Source organism: Cyprinus carpio, chromosome A10 (assembly GCF_018340385.1).
Source record: "Cyprinus carpio isolate SPL01 chromosome A10, ASM1834038v1, whole genome shotgun sequence".
Classification (NCBI taxonomy): domain Eukaryota; kingdom Metazoa; phylum Chordata; class Actinopteri; order Cypriniformes; family Cyprinidae; genus Cyprinus; species Cyprinus carpio.
In genome coordinates this window covers 16,357,354-16,376,898 of record NC_056581.1, presented here as the reverse complement: position 1 = coordinate 16,376,898, position 19,545 = coordinate 16,357,354, and the positions used below count along the sequence as shown (strand labels likewise).

The 19,545-nt window shown below is 37.6% G+C and overlaps 1 protein-coding gene across 2 annotated transcripts; it reads left to right on the top strand.

Annotated features, from left to right (window-relative positions):
- The first annotated feature begins 3,931 nt into the window (after positions 1-3,931).
- Positions 3,932-18,242, top strand: hapln1b (hyaluronan and proteoglycan link protein 1b). Of its 2 annotated transcripts, none has more exons than XM_042765436.1 (5): positions 3,932-4,040; positions 12,849-12,994; positions 14,449-14,811; positions 15,644-15,946; positions 16,134-18,242. In XM_042765436.1, the coding sequence occupies exons 2-5, from the start codon at positions 12,889-12,891 to the stop codon at positions 16,421-16,423; spliced, it is 1,062 nt and encodes a 353-aa protein (XP_042621370.1). In that variant the 5' UTR covers positions 3,932-4,040; positions 12,849-12,888; the 3' UTR covers positions 16,424-18,242. The 2 variants fall into 2 exon arrangements, with proteins under 2 accessions (XP_042621370.1, XP_042621369.1); XM_042765435.1 differs by lacking the exon at positions 3,932-4,040 and adding an exon at positions 12,058-12,322.
- The last annotated feature ends 1,303 nt before the right edge of the window (positions 18,243-19,545 follow it).

The window sequence follows — 19,545 nt, the reverse complement described above, 5'->3', positions numbered from 1 at the left end:
ACAGAGCAGTAAAGCAACAATAAATCCATAGAACTGTGTTTCATTCTTTCTGACTGAAAGCCATTTCCTATATGACCATTGTGCCCTGGAACCACAACACTTTAAGAACTTTCTGCTACAAGTTAACTAACTTCCCACAAGGATTGTCTTCTGTTAGCCACTGGTTCTTGGCCAAAAAAGCTGCAAAGTGGACCTTTATGTGAGAGTAGGTCATGTGATGATTTACCTCCAGAATTGTTTTTCATACATTTCTTCCACTAACATAATTGAGATATTTACAAAACGATAAGATCATCTCAACCCAAAAGCCTACAAAGATTTCTGACAGTTTCTTAAACTCCTTGTGCTCTGCCCCCAGCAATTTCAGCAGGCGAGGAAGAAAGTTAACCGCCGACCTCAGGGAGCTACGTTGCGAAATTCCTCGCGGCTTGGTTTTCTAGAATGAATTAGACCTTGTAGCCAACATACAGTACCGGCTTTCTAAGAGCAAACACTGTGCATCTGAGAAACACAGAAAAAAACACGACAGAATGTGTTTCTTTTTGTGAGGTACGAACACTGCAGAAAGGTGTCTTTGTGTGCACTGATTGTAAATAGCAACGGCTCTCATGCATGCATTCCAAAAACAGCACATGTCAGGTTCAGGCATAGAGGAACGTCTAATGTTTTTCTGTCTTTCCACTTTTTTGTGGACACAGAGAGCTGGTGAACTCCCAATGGATTTGCTTTGAAGCTATCAGATGCGTTGTGCTGTTTACTTACAGACAGCTTAGGCAAAAATGAAAATTCTCTCATCATTTACTCAGCCTCATGTCATTCCAAACGTTTTTGTATGGAACACAAAAGGGGAAATTCAGAAGAATTTTACTGGTCACTGTTTTTCAGGAAATTACATCGAATGGGAACTGAAGCTTTCATTCCTTAAAAAGAACACAAGTGTATAAAAAAGCATTATAAAGTAGTCTACACTCTTAAAAATAAAGGTGCTTCACGATGCCATAGAAGAACCTTTTTGTCTAAATGGTTCCATAAAGAACCTTTAAGATCTGAAGAACCTTTCTGTTTCACAAAAGGTTCTTTGTGGCGAAAGAATGTTCTTCAGATTATGAAAAAGTTAAGAAAGAGATGGTTCTTTAAAAAACCTTTGACTGAATGGTTCTTTGTGGAACCAAAAATGGTTCTTCTATGGCATCGCTTGAAGAACCTTTTGAAGCACCTTTATTTTTAAGAGTGTATGCGACTTATGTGTGTACATTTCAAGTCTTATGAACCCTTACAATAGCTTTGTGTGATAAAAAGACCAAAATACAAACTTGATTTGATGCTGGCTTGAGAAAGCCTAGACTGAAAGTTTGAAGTAGTTGTAACATCTTGAAGTTTGAAACAGTTTAAAAGTTTGAAGTAGTTTTAAATGCTTAAATTATTAAGGTTTTATGTCTCTCAGACTGCTAGGAATTTGCTAGTTTAAGAATCTGTCATACATCTTTGTAAGTTTAAGATGATCTTATAATTTAATAACTCCTAATAAGTCTCTTAATTATGTAAAAATGCCAAGAATTACTGATTGACAGAAGACAAACCCTGTGGGATGTTACACAATTTGTATAAAATTTCATTGGAAAGAAAGAAAGTCATACAAGTTTTAAACAACATAAGGGTGAGTAAACAGTGACAAAATGTAAATTTTGGCTGATCTATCCATTTAAATTATTGGGTCCTCTGAAATACAGAGAAATCTATAGATAGTCAGATCTGAAAAGTATAGACAATGTTTGCTCAACGAATCCATCAATGTGTGTAAATGAGTTCAAAACTACACAGTTATTTGATAAAAAAATAAAACTAGATTTTAACATTTTCTGAGTTGTTTGCCTCCTCAATGCCAAACCATTCCATTGCTATGCGATTAATAGGTTATTTTGGATGGTTGTTTTCAATAACTCAAGTTCTCTGTTTGTGTTTTCTGTCAAGCTCAGCTATTACAAAGTAACCATAATCTAAACTGCCTAAAACAGCCAATACATATACCATTCCTCTTCCTCAACTTCCTAGAGTTTCTTTGGATACGGCATGCAGTGGATTGAGGTATAATGTAATTGGATGTATGCCAGAGTCAATAAACCCCACAGAGAAGTGGTCAGTTCATCTCCCTGTGGATTGAACTTTTACAGGCTCAGCGTTTGCATTCTCTCGTGTTTATGGCCCTAATCTTAGGCTTGTGCCAACTTTGGCTGTGGGCACAGAAGAAATGCTTTAAAATTAACTCAACATAGCTTGACCTAAAACAACTATTTCCCTATAATTTGGATCTACAAAATAATCTTGTCTTTTGTACACAGTGATGCAAGTACTAAAACATCTATGGAATGTCATATTTTATCTTGATGACATAAGACCAGTGTGTTGGATCTAGTCTCACAGAGCCAGATTTTTGGCTTGAAATGTAGTCCACAATAGTGTATTCTGGCCAGAAACCGTCACCTTCAGTTTACAGTTTCATCATCCTAAATATACACATTCCCTTATGCATTCATACACATTTTCATATATATTTTAATAAAATAACAATACTGAAAAACAATGTGTGTTTTATAATTGTTTTACAAGCAATTCAAGAGCAGGACTGTCTGAAAACACCTTGGGGGAAAAAAACCACAACAGATGTATGTGGAAGATGAACAAACACTTAATAAACATAATTTCTTTCTGTCCAAAAGTAATATTTTTTCAAACACAGGTTTGAAGCTGAGACTATGTTGGATCAGTTAAACAGATCTGTGATCACTGTTACACTGGGCATCCTACATTATGAATTATGAATGACAAATCTGTCTTATTTTATGTTCAGAATGGAATTATTCTGCATTAATCCTTGAGCTATGATTATGTTTAGTTTTGTAGTTACCTCTTAAACATTTGCTGAAAGAATGCTTTGTCATGTGGAAACCAGCTGGGTGAAAGTTTCCTTTTAAAGCTAAAAATGTCTTAAGGTGGAAAAACATATGTCCTAATGCTGCCAGAACTCTCCAAGAGACTGTGTTGAATGAAATCACCAAAAATAGATCTGCAAACTTTTCTTTATGCAATGAAGGTATTCAAGAGCGCTTTCTCTAAGTGAAGCAATGACATATTATGAATTACATTTTAAGATTTTTACCTAATTAGGCTGGAATTATATCTGCATGCTTTCCTAATTCTATCCAAAAAAGTTCAACATCATCTCACTCATTATTTTTTATTTTGACCATATCTGGTAACATGCAGAAAGGACCTTTATGTGATTTCAGATGATTAAAACCCTTTGAAACTATCTAGACATAATGAGCAAATTGCCCTTTTAATGAATGTGTTTATGAAGGATATTAACAACGACAGAAAATAGAAGTAAAACAAACCTTATATTTAAAGGCATAGTTTACAAAGCAATGGAAGTTCTGTCATTATTTACTCACCCTCATGTCCATTCAAACCTGTATTCATTATGCATTCTGTCTTCTGTGGAGCATAAAAGAAGATATTTGAACAAAGCAGCATGAATAATGAAGGCGACATGTTCTCATCACATCAAAAGCATGTGATGATTTCTGTCATACTTGACAATAAACATTTAATATACTAGCATCTATATATATATATATATATATACATATATATATATATATATATATGTATATGTATATATATATATATATATATATATATATATATATATATATATATATATATATATATATATATATATATATACTTTCAGTTAAATTCAGGTAAAGTTTCTATTATTGCGTTGATTGAGAAAAATGTACCAGTTCACCTGAATTCATCATATATAATTGAGAAAACATTTTTAGCGCCAGTGCTTTTGTTCCGTGTTACTGTAACTTTGTATCATTGTTGATGATGACGCGCAGAGTCTCTCTCAGCACCTGTCAGTGCGCGCGCGGTCTGCCTCATCCTGTGACGTGTGTGAAAATCTGCGAGCAGTTCTGATGCTGGAGCCCATCAGAGATCATTCAGCAGGACGCAGAGCTCTGCTTCACAAGGTAAGAGCCTGACATTACACATCCGTTCTTAATTTCGACTTACTGTTCAGTCAGTTTACGAGTTTATTTATTATAATACAATAAATGTATGTGTTTTAAGAAGACGCGTCAGTTTTGCGATACGAATAAAACACACGTAAAACAATTGATCGTCTGCATATTCTTTACATTCATGAACGTCTTAAACTGCTTTTAGCATATGTGAATTTGAAAATACACTTTCACGTTTACGTAAAAAGTTGATAAATAAGTTCGAAATATCGATGATGTGACGCTCAGAAAACACTGAAATGCAATTTATATAATGAAACTGTCTGCAGAATGTGATAAAGAAAAGATCTAATTAAAATAGCTACTAAAATATTGGTATAGTACTTTGGAATAAGCTTTTGTTATTTATAAAATAATCAATATAGAAATTTTCTTTTAAACATTAATATTTAATAACGTGTCAGTGTGGTATAACCAACATGCAGTAAGCCATTTTCTTGTCATGTGACAAAAAGTGTAATCAAGTATTGCAAGAAAAAATATTTAGTGTTCTTTAGATAACTGTTAAACCAATTATTTTTTAAAGTGAATCGATTTGTTCTTAACTTAAAAAAACAAACTTGTTTTTCAGTATTATTTACAGATTAAAAATATTGTTTTTCAGTATTATGATTTGGCAATCTTCTGAGGTTTAATAAGAACTGTAATTGAATTCATGTTGGCCGCATCTTGGTCTCAGTCTCTCCCACAAATCAGTTTGTTTTATCTTCATGGCTGTTTAGTGGTTTACCAGTAGTTGAGTCAATTCATGAATACTTCCATTAACATTAACACAAACAACTTCCCCTTGTTATTTTGCAATGAATTATGAGACAGCCTGGCTCCAAAGAGACCAACAAGTGTAGCCCACATTCTGCAGAGTGAAAAGCCTGCTTGTTGAGAATGTTCTTACAGGACTAAATAGGTGCATACAGAGGGTCCACTTCAATACAGGCAAAAGTGCTGACAAGAAACAGCTGGTTAAACAAATATTGGGGGCAAGAGTGTGTAAAAGTATAAATTAATAATGCATGGCTTTATTTGACACATGAATGAAGCACTCAGTATTGCATGGAAGGCTGAGTTTGCCATCTATCGGTTTGGAGCAAGATAAAACCTGAGCTTCAGTGAGCCACCATGGTGAAACTTGACCAACTTTCTTACCCAAGTTGAAAATAGACAGACCTGGAGCTGAAACAACACACTCTCATTTATTCATTTTTCTCATTTATTCTCATTTATCCATCTGCCTGGTCTTAAAGTTGGTAACACCATTGTTTCAGCAGACACTGGGGTTCTTAATGAGTAGCTGGTTTACTTAATGCATGTTGCCTTGTTTGCTATTTAGCAGTGGTTAATCAGATCTGTCTGGTAACTTTTTGGCTGCTGATCTCAAGGTCATGTCGCCAGCTTTCTCAAAGATGCATCCAGTGGTCTGTGATGACCATGGCTGAACGCTGACCTTTTCCTCACATGGTTGGTAGAACACATTAAACCAGCCAGTTTTCCAAGTGACCTTTCATCCTTATTCTCCACAAAGCTGTAGAGGAGGGTGGCCTGGGGCGATGCAATTCATTTCACCCCTGGTCTCCTCCAGGTTAATGTGTTGCATCACTCGGAGAGTCTGTTTTATCTCATTAAACGCTGTTCATTTCATGCTTAGACCAGTGTCTTTAATTAGATTTGAGTAAAACTATCGCTGTGTTTTTGTCCAGAGATCAGTTCAGCAGATCAAAATGTTCTTTAATGGTTCTTTGATGCACTTTAAGTTTTGTAAAGAACATATTGTTTGAATGAACCATTTTTCATTGTTTCAGGATCTCAAGTTGGGATCTCATGTTTTTTTAGATGTTACAAAAGATCTGATGAAACTTACAAAGGTTCTTGTATTAAGCTTCTATATAAAACTCTATCCCCGGTTTCACAGACATGGCTTAAGCCTAGTCCCCAGACTAAAATATAAGTCTGAGCTGTTTCAATTTAAAGATTTTTTTTTTTTCAAGGCACATTTATTAAAAAGGGGTTATATGATGCTACTAAAAAGAACATTATTTTGTGTATTTGGTGTAGTGGAATATGTTTATGTGGTTTAAGGTAAAAAAAAACATTATTTTCCACATACTGTAAATTATTGTTTCTCCTCTATGCCCCGCCTTGTGAAACGCGTCGATTTTCACAAGGCCCATCTCTCTGAAAAGCAAAGTGTGCTGTGATTGGCCAGCTATCCAGCACGTTGTGATTGGCCGAATGCCTCAAGCGTGTGACGGAAATGTTACGCCTCTTAACATATTGTGATGCCTTGTCCAGCTGGAGCGACGAGACATAAACATAAAACCCATTATAAACATGATATGAACATGATTTCTAGTCGTGTTTTCTTTTGGAAGGCAAAAACAAAGTAGTTTCGCTTTCTCAATGAAACAGCATCACACACCATGGCGTTGAGTGAGCAGAGGCCGGAGGCCTAGAGTGAGCCGCGGCCAGCTTGAATGAGCAGAGGCGGGCGGCTTGAGAACGGTGCGGCAGGCGGATTCTTCGAAGGAGCGTACCTTCGTCCACAGTGAAAGCCGATTCGGCGATCCACAGTGCAAAGTTGATGTATTTCCTCAGCAACCAGCACGGATCAGCTCCAGGAAGAAGGACAAACTAAGTAGTTTCGCTTTCATAGTGAAACACACAGCGTCTATACGACATGGCAGCAGTGGCAACAACAATACTACAACGAGAATAAAAGGTACGCCTTCTTTCTTTGCGTGAATATCTGGGCGGTGTTATGCAAATCTTCCCACATACTGACGTAGAGATGTGGGGTAGTGGACGGCATGGGGCGTGGACGAGTCTCAACTTATATAAAGAATATCTCTTTGGATTTTATACTTTAGTCTTTGCAACTTCACAGATCTTCTTTATTCACCAAGATCTTGTAACACTTCAAAGAGAAAGGAAAATTTGAGATCGCATCATATGACCCCTTTAAATGTTCTAATTGAACTGTGGCCTAATCCTGGCTTAGTCTAAGCCCTGTCTGTGAAACCACGCCTATTAGTTTTAATCGGGACCTTCATTTCTAGTGAAGGGTACATTGTCTTTCAAAAGGTCAGATGGCAACAGGCACTCTAAAATAACATGCCTTTTTAGACTGGATTTCAATACATAATAAAACACTGAGACTTAATAAAATGCTATTTGGCCTGAGGCAATTACAGGCTGACCTTGTTGAGGATGCTTTCAATAGCATATTTCGTTTTTAATATGCTTTATTTCCTGTTAAAGGAACACATTGCAGTCTGTTGCAGTAGTTTACCATTCTTTTCTGAATTTTTCATTAATCCATTTGGAGATGCAGATAGCAGGTCTAACACTAATATGTGGGAGAGTATCCAGGTAATGAGGCGTTGTGTGGATTGGTTAAAGATGTGGCAGAGAGACAGTTGTAGTTTATGCATAAGCACTGAGGACTCTTTGTGTGTGCTAAGGTGGTGCGAGGGTGATGTCAAAACCCACAGTACTCTAATGAGATGCCGGGCGGGTTGACCAGCATGAACCTGCTCCATTTACCACTACAAGAAATATTCTCTCAAACTAAGACTTTATTTGTAGTACAGAATATTTAGCTTTTCAAAAATATGATATACCAAGAGTGACCAAGTTTTTTGCCTTCTAAGTATCAAGCTCTCAAGAATTCTACCTGCTGCCTGATCAAAAAGTCCATCTGCAGTCCATCAGCTACGCCTTACGAGTCCAACTTTTGAGCCGGTATGAGCACCGCTGTTAACACACTCAGGTAGTGCCACCAAGTCAAAGGCTCTTTATTGACTGAGCACTGAGCACTTCCTCATGCTGGAGTCTATGAATAGGAGGTACATTGTCTTAAATGAACATGGAACATGGAGAATAGTAAGGAGCATGTACAAGTTGAATGAAAATGTTATTTTACCCAACTGGCGTTTCCCCCAGCCATTAAATTAATTATATGTGAATGAAGCTAATGCAACTTTAAAGATGCAGTAAGTTTTTTTTTTTTTTTTTTTTTTTCACTTAAAATATTGCATTTAATAATTGCCAAAAATATTTTAAAATATAGCTGCAAGTATACTTAAGCAAAATCTAAGGGGCAACAGTACAGCAGACTTTTGTATAATAATTCTGTTTTGTGCCCCTGCCATCAAATCCATTGTCGTATAGGTGCAAGCAAACAGTTTGATATGTGAAAAAAAGCCAAAACAAATTTCTGACCAGTGTGGCACACAAATTGTGGGAAGACATCAATGAATGCTGTAGAACAGGCTAGAAAAACTGTTCACAAATGTAGCAGAAATTGATATAGTTGTTGTTTGGCTCCCAATGACATACACTCACACAAGATGAGGAATGGAATCATATCAGTGGCCTAGATGAGTTGTTTAGTTGGCTGCCATGTCAAGATCATGTGACCAGCTAACTACACCTGTAAATAAGATCTAAAATGGCATTAGTAACCAAAAAAGTTTGCGTGAAACTGCATCATCACCAGTAGGTGTCAGTATAACGTCCAAGACCACAATGCTTCATGCATCTTTAAAGATTAGATGACCTTACAATTAGTATGTTCATCTGACAATGTACAGAAGAGAACATGTGATAAACTGGATAACTTCTTACATTGTGTACAAATTATTCAGTCATTTGCCACAAATCACAAAATAGTTGGAACTCAGAAAGACTTTGTATTATTCAGAACAAAGCATCTCCTTATTGTTCATTATGAATGGCTGAACTGTTTTCTGACCTTTGTATATTTTTTTCTCAAATAAAGTGAAACATTAGAATATGTTTTAATAGAGATCAAGGAACTCTATTTAACCCCGCTCTATAACCCAGAACACAACATGATATAATCTCACTTACCATCATGGCATTCAAATTCCACTCATACAAGTTTGGAACAACATGAAGGTGAATAAACAATGAATGATTTTTTTGTTTTCAGGTCCATTATTTGTCTGATTCACAGAATGTAAAAAAATGCTACAAACCATGTCTATGTGTAGTAATAAACTTTAAGACAAATATGCTGCATATGGCATCTGTAACAAATGGATTTGACTTAAGAACAGAGTCCATGAAATGAACTCACTTTATTGAGTGCTTGCAGAGAGTGGAGGTCGAATACATGCCTGACCTCTAGAGAAAACACATGGAAAGATTTTGGATGTTGTGACATGGCTCTAAGTTTTTGGGAGTGGTGCTGTGGATGCCGAAGACTGCGTAATGGCCCATCCAATTAACCCGTCAATGGGGCCAGTTTTAGGCATGTTAGTGCACTAAATCTCCAGAAGTGTCAGTAGGTCTTTCGGCACTGTTTAGAAATACTTATAGTTAATTTGTCTGGAAAGTTAAAAGCACAAGTTGAAGCAGAAAATCCATTCCTGAAAACATCAAATCTACACAGTATTTTATTACATTCATTGTGGCTCTAAGAATTTAAACTAAACAAAATTTAAATTTTGCATAAAACTGACCCCTCAGTAACTTAAACAGGACTTTCTTTGAGCAGAAGCTGTGTGAGTGACATAAAGTGGAAGTCTGATCACTGTAAATGAGAGGCTTTAGGATCCCATTCATACACTGTCATTGGTCTAATGTCTAGTGAAGAGAGATGCCTTGGCCTTCAAAGACAGTGAATCGTTTGAAGGGTTGAAACCATCCTCTTACTGATGTTATGAGATTAAGGGTTACTGTGTGCTTTGTAGAATCAAACGTAAGCTTTAAACATGAGTCATTGAAATCATAGGTTTACACTGCATCTATTTGTGTTTAACTGTTTTTGCATTCACCTGAAAATCACCACTGCCATCTCCACAGGTCTACTGTGGACTCAGTAGAGGTTTACCACCTTAGGCCATTCAATTATGTCTGCATTTCCTGACGAGAATAATCAACCCATTTAACAAGCAAATAACAGACAAATCCTTATCTAACGTGCATACATTCATCTCACATTGAAATTAGAGAATACTCTCTGATACTGCTCAGGTGTTATCAGAATCTCTAAAGGACATCTCTGTTCTGCTCTGTTCTGTAAGTATAGGTTAGATCTTAATTAAATGGCCAAATATTGACAGATTAATCTGTCCTGCTGATATATATTGGTTCATCAATTCTAAAAATGCAGTTCTTTTTATTATAACCAAATGGCATTATACTTAATATTTGTTGAAATCAATTTGACTTACATAATGCTTGATCACTGAAATCTATATATTTGTTGGGTAATTGGTGAATAAACGAGAGAGAAACACAACCGCTATCAAGTCTGGAGATCTACTGCCAAACAAGGAAAAGAATAGCCCTCATCGTATTGCAAAGTGATCGGCCATGACTACTCAAATCAACCACTTAAGGGATTATGTTTTGGCACATTAGGGAATAGGGTCAAAGGTAAATTAGGTTCTGACCAAAATGGATCCATTATCTCCATGGGCTTCACTGCTGCTCAGGAACCAGTAGGAGTTATTGGGAAGTGACATAATAAAATGACCCCCCCAAGCTTTGTTGACTCCATTTCCAATGACCATTGTGTAGTCAAACTGTGTATATTGTCAAGTTGTGTGTATAGTCTCCAGACCATCACTGTGTCTAGCAATATCTTTTCCTCTCTTAAAAGCTTCTACTAACAAAAGTTCTGAGGAAAGACTAAATATTTAGTTCTATTCAAAAACAAATGTTTTCTTATTTTTGAAACTGGTCATTTATGAGCCAAACCCAGTGCATTAAAAAGTACTATTTACATCAGAGAAATTAATTTCAGAGCCACTGTTATCAAACATCACTTTAAAATTACACTAATAGATACTTACAGTAGTGAAAAACCCAGTTAATGAAACACTTTACATCACATCATAAGGTTTGGGTCTTGCAAAAGGGATTTCCAAATGAGGATTGGAAATTCTGCAGAACTGCTGGGACAATCTGTGCTCCAGTTAAAAAAGCATGTTTAATCAGAACCTGTCCCAGACTTCAAATTGTTGACAAGTAATTTATTTTCTTTGCAAATTATGCCATGCTTATCCACTCATATTCCACTGCACTAAAAGTCTGCAAGTGTCCTGGTCAAGCAACTATTATACTGCTTAAAGACCTTGAGCATGATTACTCAAAAAGTGGCATTGTTAAGGATAGGCAGCTTTATTTGATGTTTATCACAAAGATAAGGATTTAATGTCAAGGTGGTAACAGCAACCTGGCTTAAATGTCCAAAAACAAGAAGAGTACAAGGTTAAGAACATCAGAGTATTGAGTCACTGTTTACTCTGGGTTGTCTTTAAGCAAATTCAACAATCAAATTTGTAACCGTTTCCTGGCAGCAAGAAATGTGAACAACGGGAGACTTTTCACCACAGTTGCAAGTTGTGCAAGACTAAGATTCTTGTGATGGTTTTGTGAATTAGCTGGTGGTCTGGCACCGTTTCTAAACCATTGCTGTTTTCTGATCAACTGCAGTCTATGCGTTTAGGACGTTTACCCACATTTGAAAACTAAAGGCATAGAGTGTTTTCCCTGTGCTTGACCTCACTGTACACAATAGACTGTCACAAAGGAATGTGATTGGAAACAGTGTCCTCTGTCAACAGCACAGTTAGTGTGGCTAAGAGTTAACGGTCTGTGTTTGGTTAATTGTCACCCTACAAAACAGAGCATGTTTGACAGTTGTTACACTAAAAAGGCCTTAGGGTCATTTGGGTGGGAACAAATTCTTTAAGCTGTAACAATTGTGCCATAAAGTGGCCTCATAGAGCAATTTAGCATAGCAGACCCATGCAGCATCGTACAATTCCTGGAGATCTTTTGGTCTGTATTTTGTCCATTTCGCAACAAAGGGCTTGTTTTCCTTCTCCTGCAGGATAGGATTTTACCTTTTGTCACAGTTGAGCAAGCTCACTGTACTGTGGTAACTTATCTGTCACAGGAGAGGGCACTGCATCTGCGAGTCCTCACTGTTATCAGTGGTGGCTTCCTGGTATGCGTAATGACTGTTTGCAGGCTGGGTCTGGGGGGGTTGGCTACTCTGCAGAGCAGTTCTGCTGACTGCGGTAGAGAGGAACTACCTCAGTGCGTCAGCACTCTGAAATGAATGAAGAAAAAAAACAAATCAATCAGAGTGACTGCAGAGGGAAAGAGGAAGAGAAGACTCTACACACTTTCTAATCCTGATCTTTTGCGTAGCTGTCCTTACATGCGCTAGTGACCGGGAGCACATGCTCTGTAAGATGGTAAGTCTTTTCTGAGCTCTGAGTCTGTAGGGAGTCAATCTGTGCTTTAGAATTGTGCCAGCAAAGTTTTGTGCTAGTTTGTGCCATAGCGAGCATCTCGACTGCACTTTTCTCACAGTTCAGTGCCTTTTAAGGTGAAGGGTAAAGGAAGCCCTGCAGCACTGGTGTTAATTGGGATTTATGCATGCGTGAAAAGTTTAACAGTTCTAGTCATTTATTTATGTACCTTGCGTGAGTGTCTTTCTGGGAGATATGGTGAAAAGGACACAGTGTGCACTGATGTCTTTGTGACAGTACTGCACAGGGGAGTTACTGCAGATGGAAACGTGCAGGGGATCTGGTGCAAGTCACACAAAACCGAACTCTCTCACAAACTTCATTGAAAATGACTTGAGATTATTTTAGTAAAGCTTAATAATATGACTTTAAAGAATGTCTCCTTCCTGGATTGGAAGTACAGTAGATAAATGGTTTTGTTAAATGCATACTGTCTGACTATCCCTTATTTTTGTGTTTTCTCATGTAGTGAAGTACTCCCTATCCCCCAACCGGTGCTATAAATCAAGATGACCTTCCTTCTTTTCTTCCTCTTGGTCCTCTCCAAGAGCCGAGCTGACAGCTTTGAAGAGGCATACAGTGACCTGGAACACTACAGGACTATATACATCTCAGGTAAGAGATGGGAAAAGGTGTGTTTGTGATTGTGTATGAGAGGAAATTGTAGAAAGAGGGTGAAGAGGATAAGGAGAAAGCGAGACACGGAGAGATAGAGAGAGGGTTGTACTGCCCATCCCCTAAATGGTGCTTCCCCCTCCAGCATTTCTTAACAGGGACACTTACCATAATTATCTCACTGGGTGTTGGCTTAGGTGATTCGAAACCCTCTGGCTTCTGTCACAGAATGCAAAGTGGCTGGTATTACTTACTACAAGTGTTAAATATTTGATAAGCTATTGGGGTTCAGTATTTTTTTCATGCATATATCTGATTATAGATGATATCAGCCTCCCCGACCGTATCTGCAAAATAAACAAGTTTTTAGTGTGTGTGAACAACAATATATTAGTAAGTATTATTTAGAATAAAAACAACACACTGTGTCCTGGCCAGGAACTGATGCAATGACAAGTGATAACAACTATGTCTGCAATGCTAATCTGTTTTGAGCCAATCAGTCACATCAAATGCACAACAAGACTTAGTAGCTTGGATTCTTTTTTGGGTCATGCTAAGTAGCCCCTAGTGAAATCACATTTGTTCAAAAATCTGATAATCCAATGCTTTCTTGCACATTATTAAACATTGAAACTTGTTGTATCACACCTGGTTTGGACACTGTGCCAGTGCCTGTATTTAATTTTTGGTTGAAGTTTTGAAAAGGAAGAATTCCTGTAGCATAAGTTGAATTTAACTAGAGTTTAGATGCAGCATGTCTTGGTTGACTGTATAACTTTCAGGTTTTCAACAGATCCACAGATCCAACAGCGTGTTGTTGAGAATTTGACAATCCCAAGTTAACTCAGGTTTTTTGACTTTGAGATTTTGTCATCCTTCAGCCTGGTAATGTGAGGAAGATTATGGGAGAGTTTTATTTAGACATACAAATTCCTCTAACATTTAATTATGCCAGCAGCTATCACTCTGCAACTCTCACCTGGTTGCCCACTGAAGCTAAGCAGAGTTGAGCCTGGTCAGTACCTGGATGGGAGACCTCCTTGGAAAACTAGGTTGCTGCTGGAAGAGGTGCTAGTGAGGCCAGCAGGGGGTGCTCACCCTCTGGTCTGTGTGGGTCATAGCGCCCCAGTATAGTGACTGGGACACTGCCTTCATTGGAAGAGCATACACAGGCACTCCTAAGTTTCTGTCATAAACATGTAGAGGAGTCTCCACTTCTCTAAAATCTAACAAACATGATGATTTATGTGTTTGCATAACCACAACAGCCTGTAGCAATAGAAATTTGGATGAATTCAAGCTATCATCGTTGTGAAACGCCTTAAGTTATTGAACACTAAACAATGCAATAGGCCTTGAAAAAAAAAAAAAAAAAAAAAAAAAAACCTGATCAAAGGATATTAACTCAATTTACTTCTTTGACTGAAAATCTCTCTTTCTCTGACTTTTAGAAAATGGCCCCAGACTCTCAGTTGACACAGCTCAACCCAAAATAATCTCTCAACGTGGAGGCAACGCCACACTGCAATGCAAGTTCAATCGGGATCCCTCATCTCCCCCAAATCCCAAACTGAGGATTAAATGGACTAAACTGACTTCAGACTATCTGAAGGAAATTGATGTGTTTGTAGCTATGGGCTTCCACAAAAAGAGCTATGGTCGATTCCATGGCCGTGTACACCTGCAGGCTGCCAGCAAGAATGATGCCTCATTAGTTATCACTGACATCACTCTGGAGGATTATGGGAAATACAAGTGTGAAGTCATCGATGGCTTGGAGGATGATACAGCAGTCGTATCCCTTGACCTGGAAGGTAAAGCATAGATTTATGTTGCTAACATATCTTGCTGAATTTTCCTGGTACCTCTAGCAACATTTAGCCATGCACCACCACAATGTCTCACAGGTTGTTTTAATTTTATCAGTGTCACTACCTTGTTTTAAAACTAGATTGACTAGCGAGATTTCATGGGTCAAACAGATTAATCAGCAAAGTTGTGCTGGTGAACAACATGACTAGGCATGTTAACCATGTAGGCCAGCACCCAACTATAATCTTTACTAAAACCATGTCTTTGACAGTTGTCATTTTGTTATATTAATTTTGTGTACATATTCTGCTTCCTTCAAACATGATAACTTCTCAAGATTTTAAGAAACTCTACAAAATTGCCACATGGATGAAAAAACATAGCTACTGTACAGCAACACTACCATTGTAAGACTGGGTTGTTTTTTCTGGAATATCACACATAACTCTATACACAGTTTATGCATCTTTGGCTGTTCCTCAAGGCAATTAGCTGTAATAATCTCTTCACACTGCGTGCAATGTAAACACTATTCAATAGTCTTATAATGCAGAGTAGAACAATTTATAAATCCAGACCATCAGTAAGATCCTGACATGAAAAGCTATCATGACCATTTATTTGGTCCTTGCTGTCTGCATTCTTGGCACTATTTCAGTTGCATGCAATAAATCTAAATTTTAATTCACTTTAGATAAAGCATTGGAGAAATCAATCTGGAATTTCATTATCGCCAGATTACACAGATTATTTTGTAATCAGAGAGCATTGTAAGGATTTATATTATGCAAAAATGCCATTTCATACCTTTTTTGGCTCTTTGGGTTCCTACAGGCATTGTGTTTCCATATTTTCCTCGACTGGGTCGTTACAACCTGAACTTCGCTGATGCTGAGAAAGCTTGCCGAGACCAGGATGCCATTGTGGCATCTTTTGATCAGCTGTACGATGCATGGAGAGATGGGTTGGATTGGTGCAATGCAGGGTGGCTCAATGATGGATCGGTGCAATACCCCATTACCAAACCCAGAGAGCCATGTGGAGGCAAAAACACCATTCCTGGTGTGAGGAATTATGGGATGCGTGACAAGCAAAAGGAAAGATATGATGTCTTCTGTTTCACCTCTAACTACAAAGGTTTGTCTTCCCCACTGTGTGATAAAAGGCATTTGAAATAGGCTAGGTTCTCCAAAAAAGTAAAGCAATTGATGTGATACATAATGGAAAAAACAAATTGAGTTCAGCCATGCAAAGAATCTCCTTGTTTAATATCCTTACTGCATATTATTTGAGAGTAAATGCCTTTTCCCTTTCTCTTCTCCAGGACGTTTCTATTATTTGATACACCCTTTCAAACTTACGTATGACGAGGCAGTGCGGGCATGTCAAAAGGACGGCGCTCACATTGCCAAAGTTGGGCAGATGTACGCAGCATGGAAGCTGCTGGGCTACGACCGCTGCGATGCAGGCTGGCTGGCAGACGGCAGTGTACGTTACCCAATCTCAAGACCACGCAGACGCTGCAGTCCCACGGAGGCTGCCGTACGCTTCTCTGGTTTTCCAGACAAGAAGCACAAACTCTACGGCGTCTACTGCTACAAGAGCGACAAATGAGTGTACCAACTGTATAACTCAAGAACTATGCGTTATAATGTAAGGAGTTAGTTTGAGTGCATTAAAACTGTGACAAAGTCTCTAGATACTGTAATACAGAAGGATTTAAATATAAAATAAGTGATTGGTGTTTGTTTGAAGCAAAGATTCTGTAGAATTAGGCACCTCAGGCACCCTCTTCTCTCAAAATCAGGACTTCGCTACAAGACGGCAACAGGACAGGAATAGTATTCATTGGGTGCTGCAGAAATTATAGCTCCAGGTTCCAGGTCTGAATGATCTTATACAGTACAGCAGTGCTGAAGGAAGAGATATTTGGTGAGACTGCAGAAGAAATTCACACTGTGCTCTTCCATTTAGCATGCAGTAGCTTGAGGGATGTTCTAGAACAGAATGACAGCAAAGCTTGCATACTTTGACCTGATACCTTTGGGCACTTAGTTTATCATTCAAGAACATCATATCCCATATAAATAGCATGTGAAGGAAAGGAAAACAAATTCAACGAAAGTGCTAAACACCATGCAGTACAGCCATGGCACAATGAGAATTTTTTTCTTTTGCCATCCTTACAGGGTGCTATATTGTATTATTTTCTAAAAACATACCTTTTTAAATTTAGTTTTATGTGTGGACCAAACCATGTTGAGTCATAAGTCGCATTGTTCTGTGATTTTTTTTTTAACTATTGAAATATACAAGTAGAGTGTTTATAAATGTGTTAATTATCTTTTTCTTGAAACTATGTGTTTATACAATGTCTCCCCTAAAACGCAATGTAAGAAATTCAGAGCTCCAATGTATTGACCTCATCACTGTCAAACGTCTTTGTGTTCAGGATGATGAAGAAATCTGTGGTTCATACTACAGACATTATAACAAAACCATTGTTTTTCCAAAAGTAAATCTTGGTTTGTTTTCTAGAACTTGTTATTTAGTATTTCTGATCAATTCATGAAACCACAGAAGACCTATCCTCAAACATAGCCTGTGGCAATGTTGCCAAATGTTAATACAAAAATGTTAATAAAAATTAGTTTACTAGAAGTTGTGTGAAAGAAAGCACACAGCGCAGTCTCTAGCACATGTGATGAGTAGTTTTAGCCTATGCATGTTACTGTTTACAAATAGCAAGACAGAGGTGCTTAAAAAGACAACAGTGCTAATGATCATGTTGTGTTACTTAGTAAAAGAAAAACAGCACAATGAACTTAGTTTTCTATTGTTGAAAACAAAAAGACCTTACAGGAAAAGGTGTACTCAAAGATGATGCAAAAAATAATGGCAAAACAAAAAAAGTGCATAGTTAGCATGCTGCATTCAGTCGTTATTTATCTGTGAAGCAGTAGACCTTCAGAAAAACATGTCAAAGCCATGGCATTCGGAAACAAACCTTTAAAACAGACTGCCAAGCTAAGACAAAAACAACTTGATTCTTGTTATCATTAGCATTAGGGTCAACACAGCCAGTTTAGAACTCAAGGTCATGAGTTTTAGCCACTACATTAAATGACCAGCTCCACCAAAAACGAAAAAAAAAAAAAAAAAAAAAAAGGAAAAATACACAAAGGTCTAAATATCGGTGGTGTTTAAAAATACGGTATTCACATTCGTTTCATTATTCATTTTGTTTTGACTCTGGCAACTGTTCATTTGCCTTGTTTACAAAACTTCAATTGAATGTTTAGACGTCTTTACAGGCAATGTTAACATTTTCACCCTTGTTTTGTGTACATAAAGTATAATTAAAAGGATATTTTGACTGTATCAATGTGGAAAAAAACCCTTGACCCAAAAAATAAACAATCAGTCAAATACATATTTGGTTTGGTTGGTTTTAGAAAAGCACACTGAGAAATTATTTTAAAATAACAGAGGTCTAGTTTTAACAGTCTGTGACATTACACACACTCTGCCAAAATAAAGAAATTGCAAGGAAAATAGAAATCAGTTGACTGGCTTAATAAAAATGTCCTGAGAATTAAAAGCCCTAGATTATGCATATGGCAGACTAAAGGTTGCATATCTCAAAAACTGTTAAAACTGTTATGTTTTAATCATATCTTTTAAACCAGCAAAATCTGACAATGATGGTATCACAAACATTGCTTTGCAGCAACCCCTTAACAGTAGGGGGCAGCTGTGGCCTAATGGTTAGAGAGTTGGACTTGTAACCCGAAGGTTGCATGTTCGAGTCTTGGTGCTGGCAGGAGTTGTAGGTGGGAGGGAGTGAATGAATAGCGCTCTCTTCCACCTTCAATACCCATGGCTGCAGTGCCCTTGAGCAAAGCACTGAACCCCCAGTTGCTCCCCGGGCGCTGGATATATAGCTGCCCACTGCTCCGGGTGTGTGTTCACGGTGTCTTCACTTCTCACTGCTGTGTGTGTGCATTTGGATAGGTTAAATGCTGAGCACCAATTCAGAGTATGGGTTACCATATTGGCAAATGTCACGACTTTCACTTTCACAACAGTAGCGTGACCAGATGTCCCCGGTTTTTGGTGTCCTGTCCCCGACTGGAGCTGTCCCTGGAAATGTCCCCATTGAGAGCTATACTGATTACTAGTCACGCACCGCTACTTTGGCCATGAAGAACTTGGACTAGAGCAGAGCGAGAGTGCTATTACCATCAATTATCAAAAGAGTCAAGGTAGTCATATACTAACTATATACAGTACATGTTAAAACAAAGTAATACTGTTTGTGTGCACTTTATAACAAGGTATAATAAGAAGGGATTTTTTGCACACAGTATAAAACATTCATCTTCATTCAACTTCCGCCATCAGAACTCCAATATGAATAATAAAAGTAATACAAACATTTAAAATAAAAAATAAAATAAACAATTACACTTGCAGAAAGCACATACTTTCTGGTCAAAATTAAAGTAAAGATCGATTAACTGTGTGCTTACTGTAAATAAACAGGCAATTGGATCATTTAACTAAAAGGCGGGACTTCCATGTGTATAGCTGCCATATTAAAGTGCTGTGTGTGTGCACTTTGGATGGGTTAAATGCAGAGCACGAATTCTGAGTATGGGTCACCATACTTGGCTGTATGTCATGTCTCTTTCATTAAACATTATGGTTTTTCTCTTAACAAACAGCATTCTCCA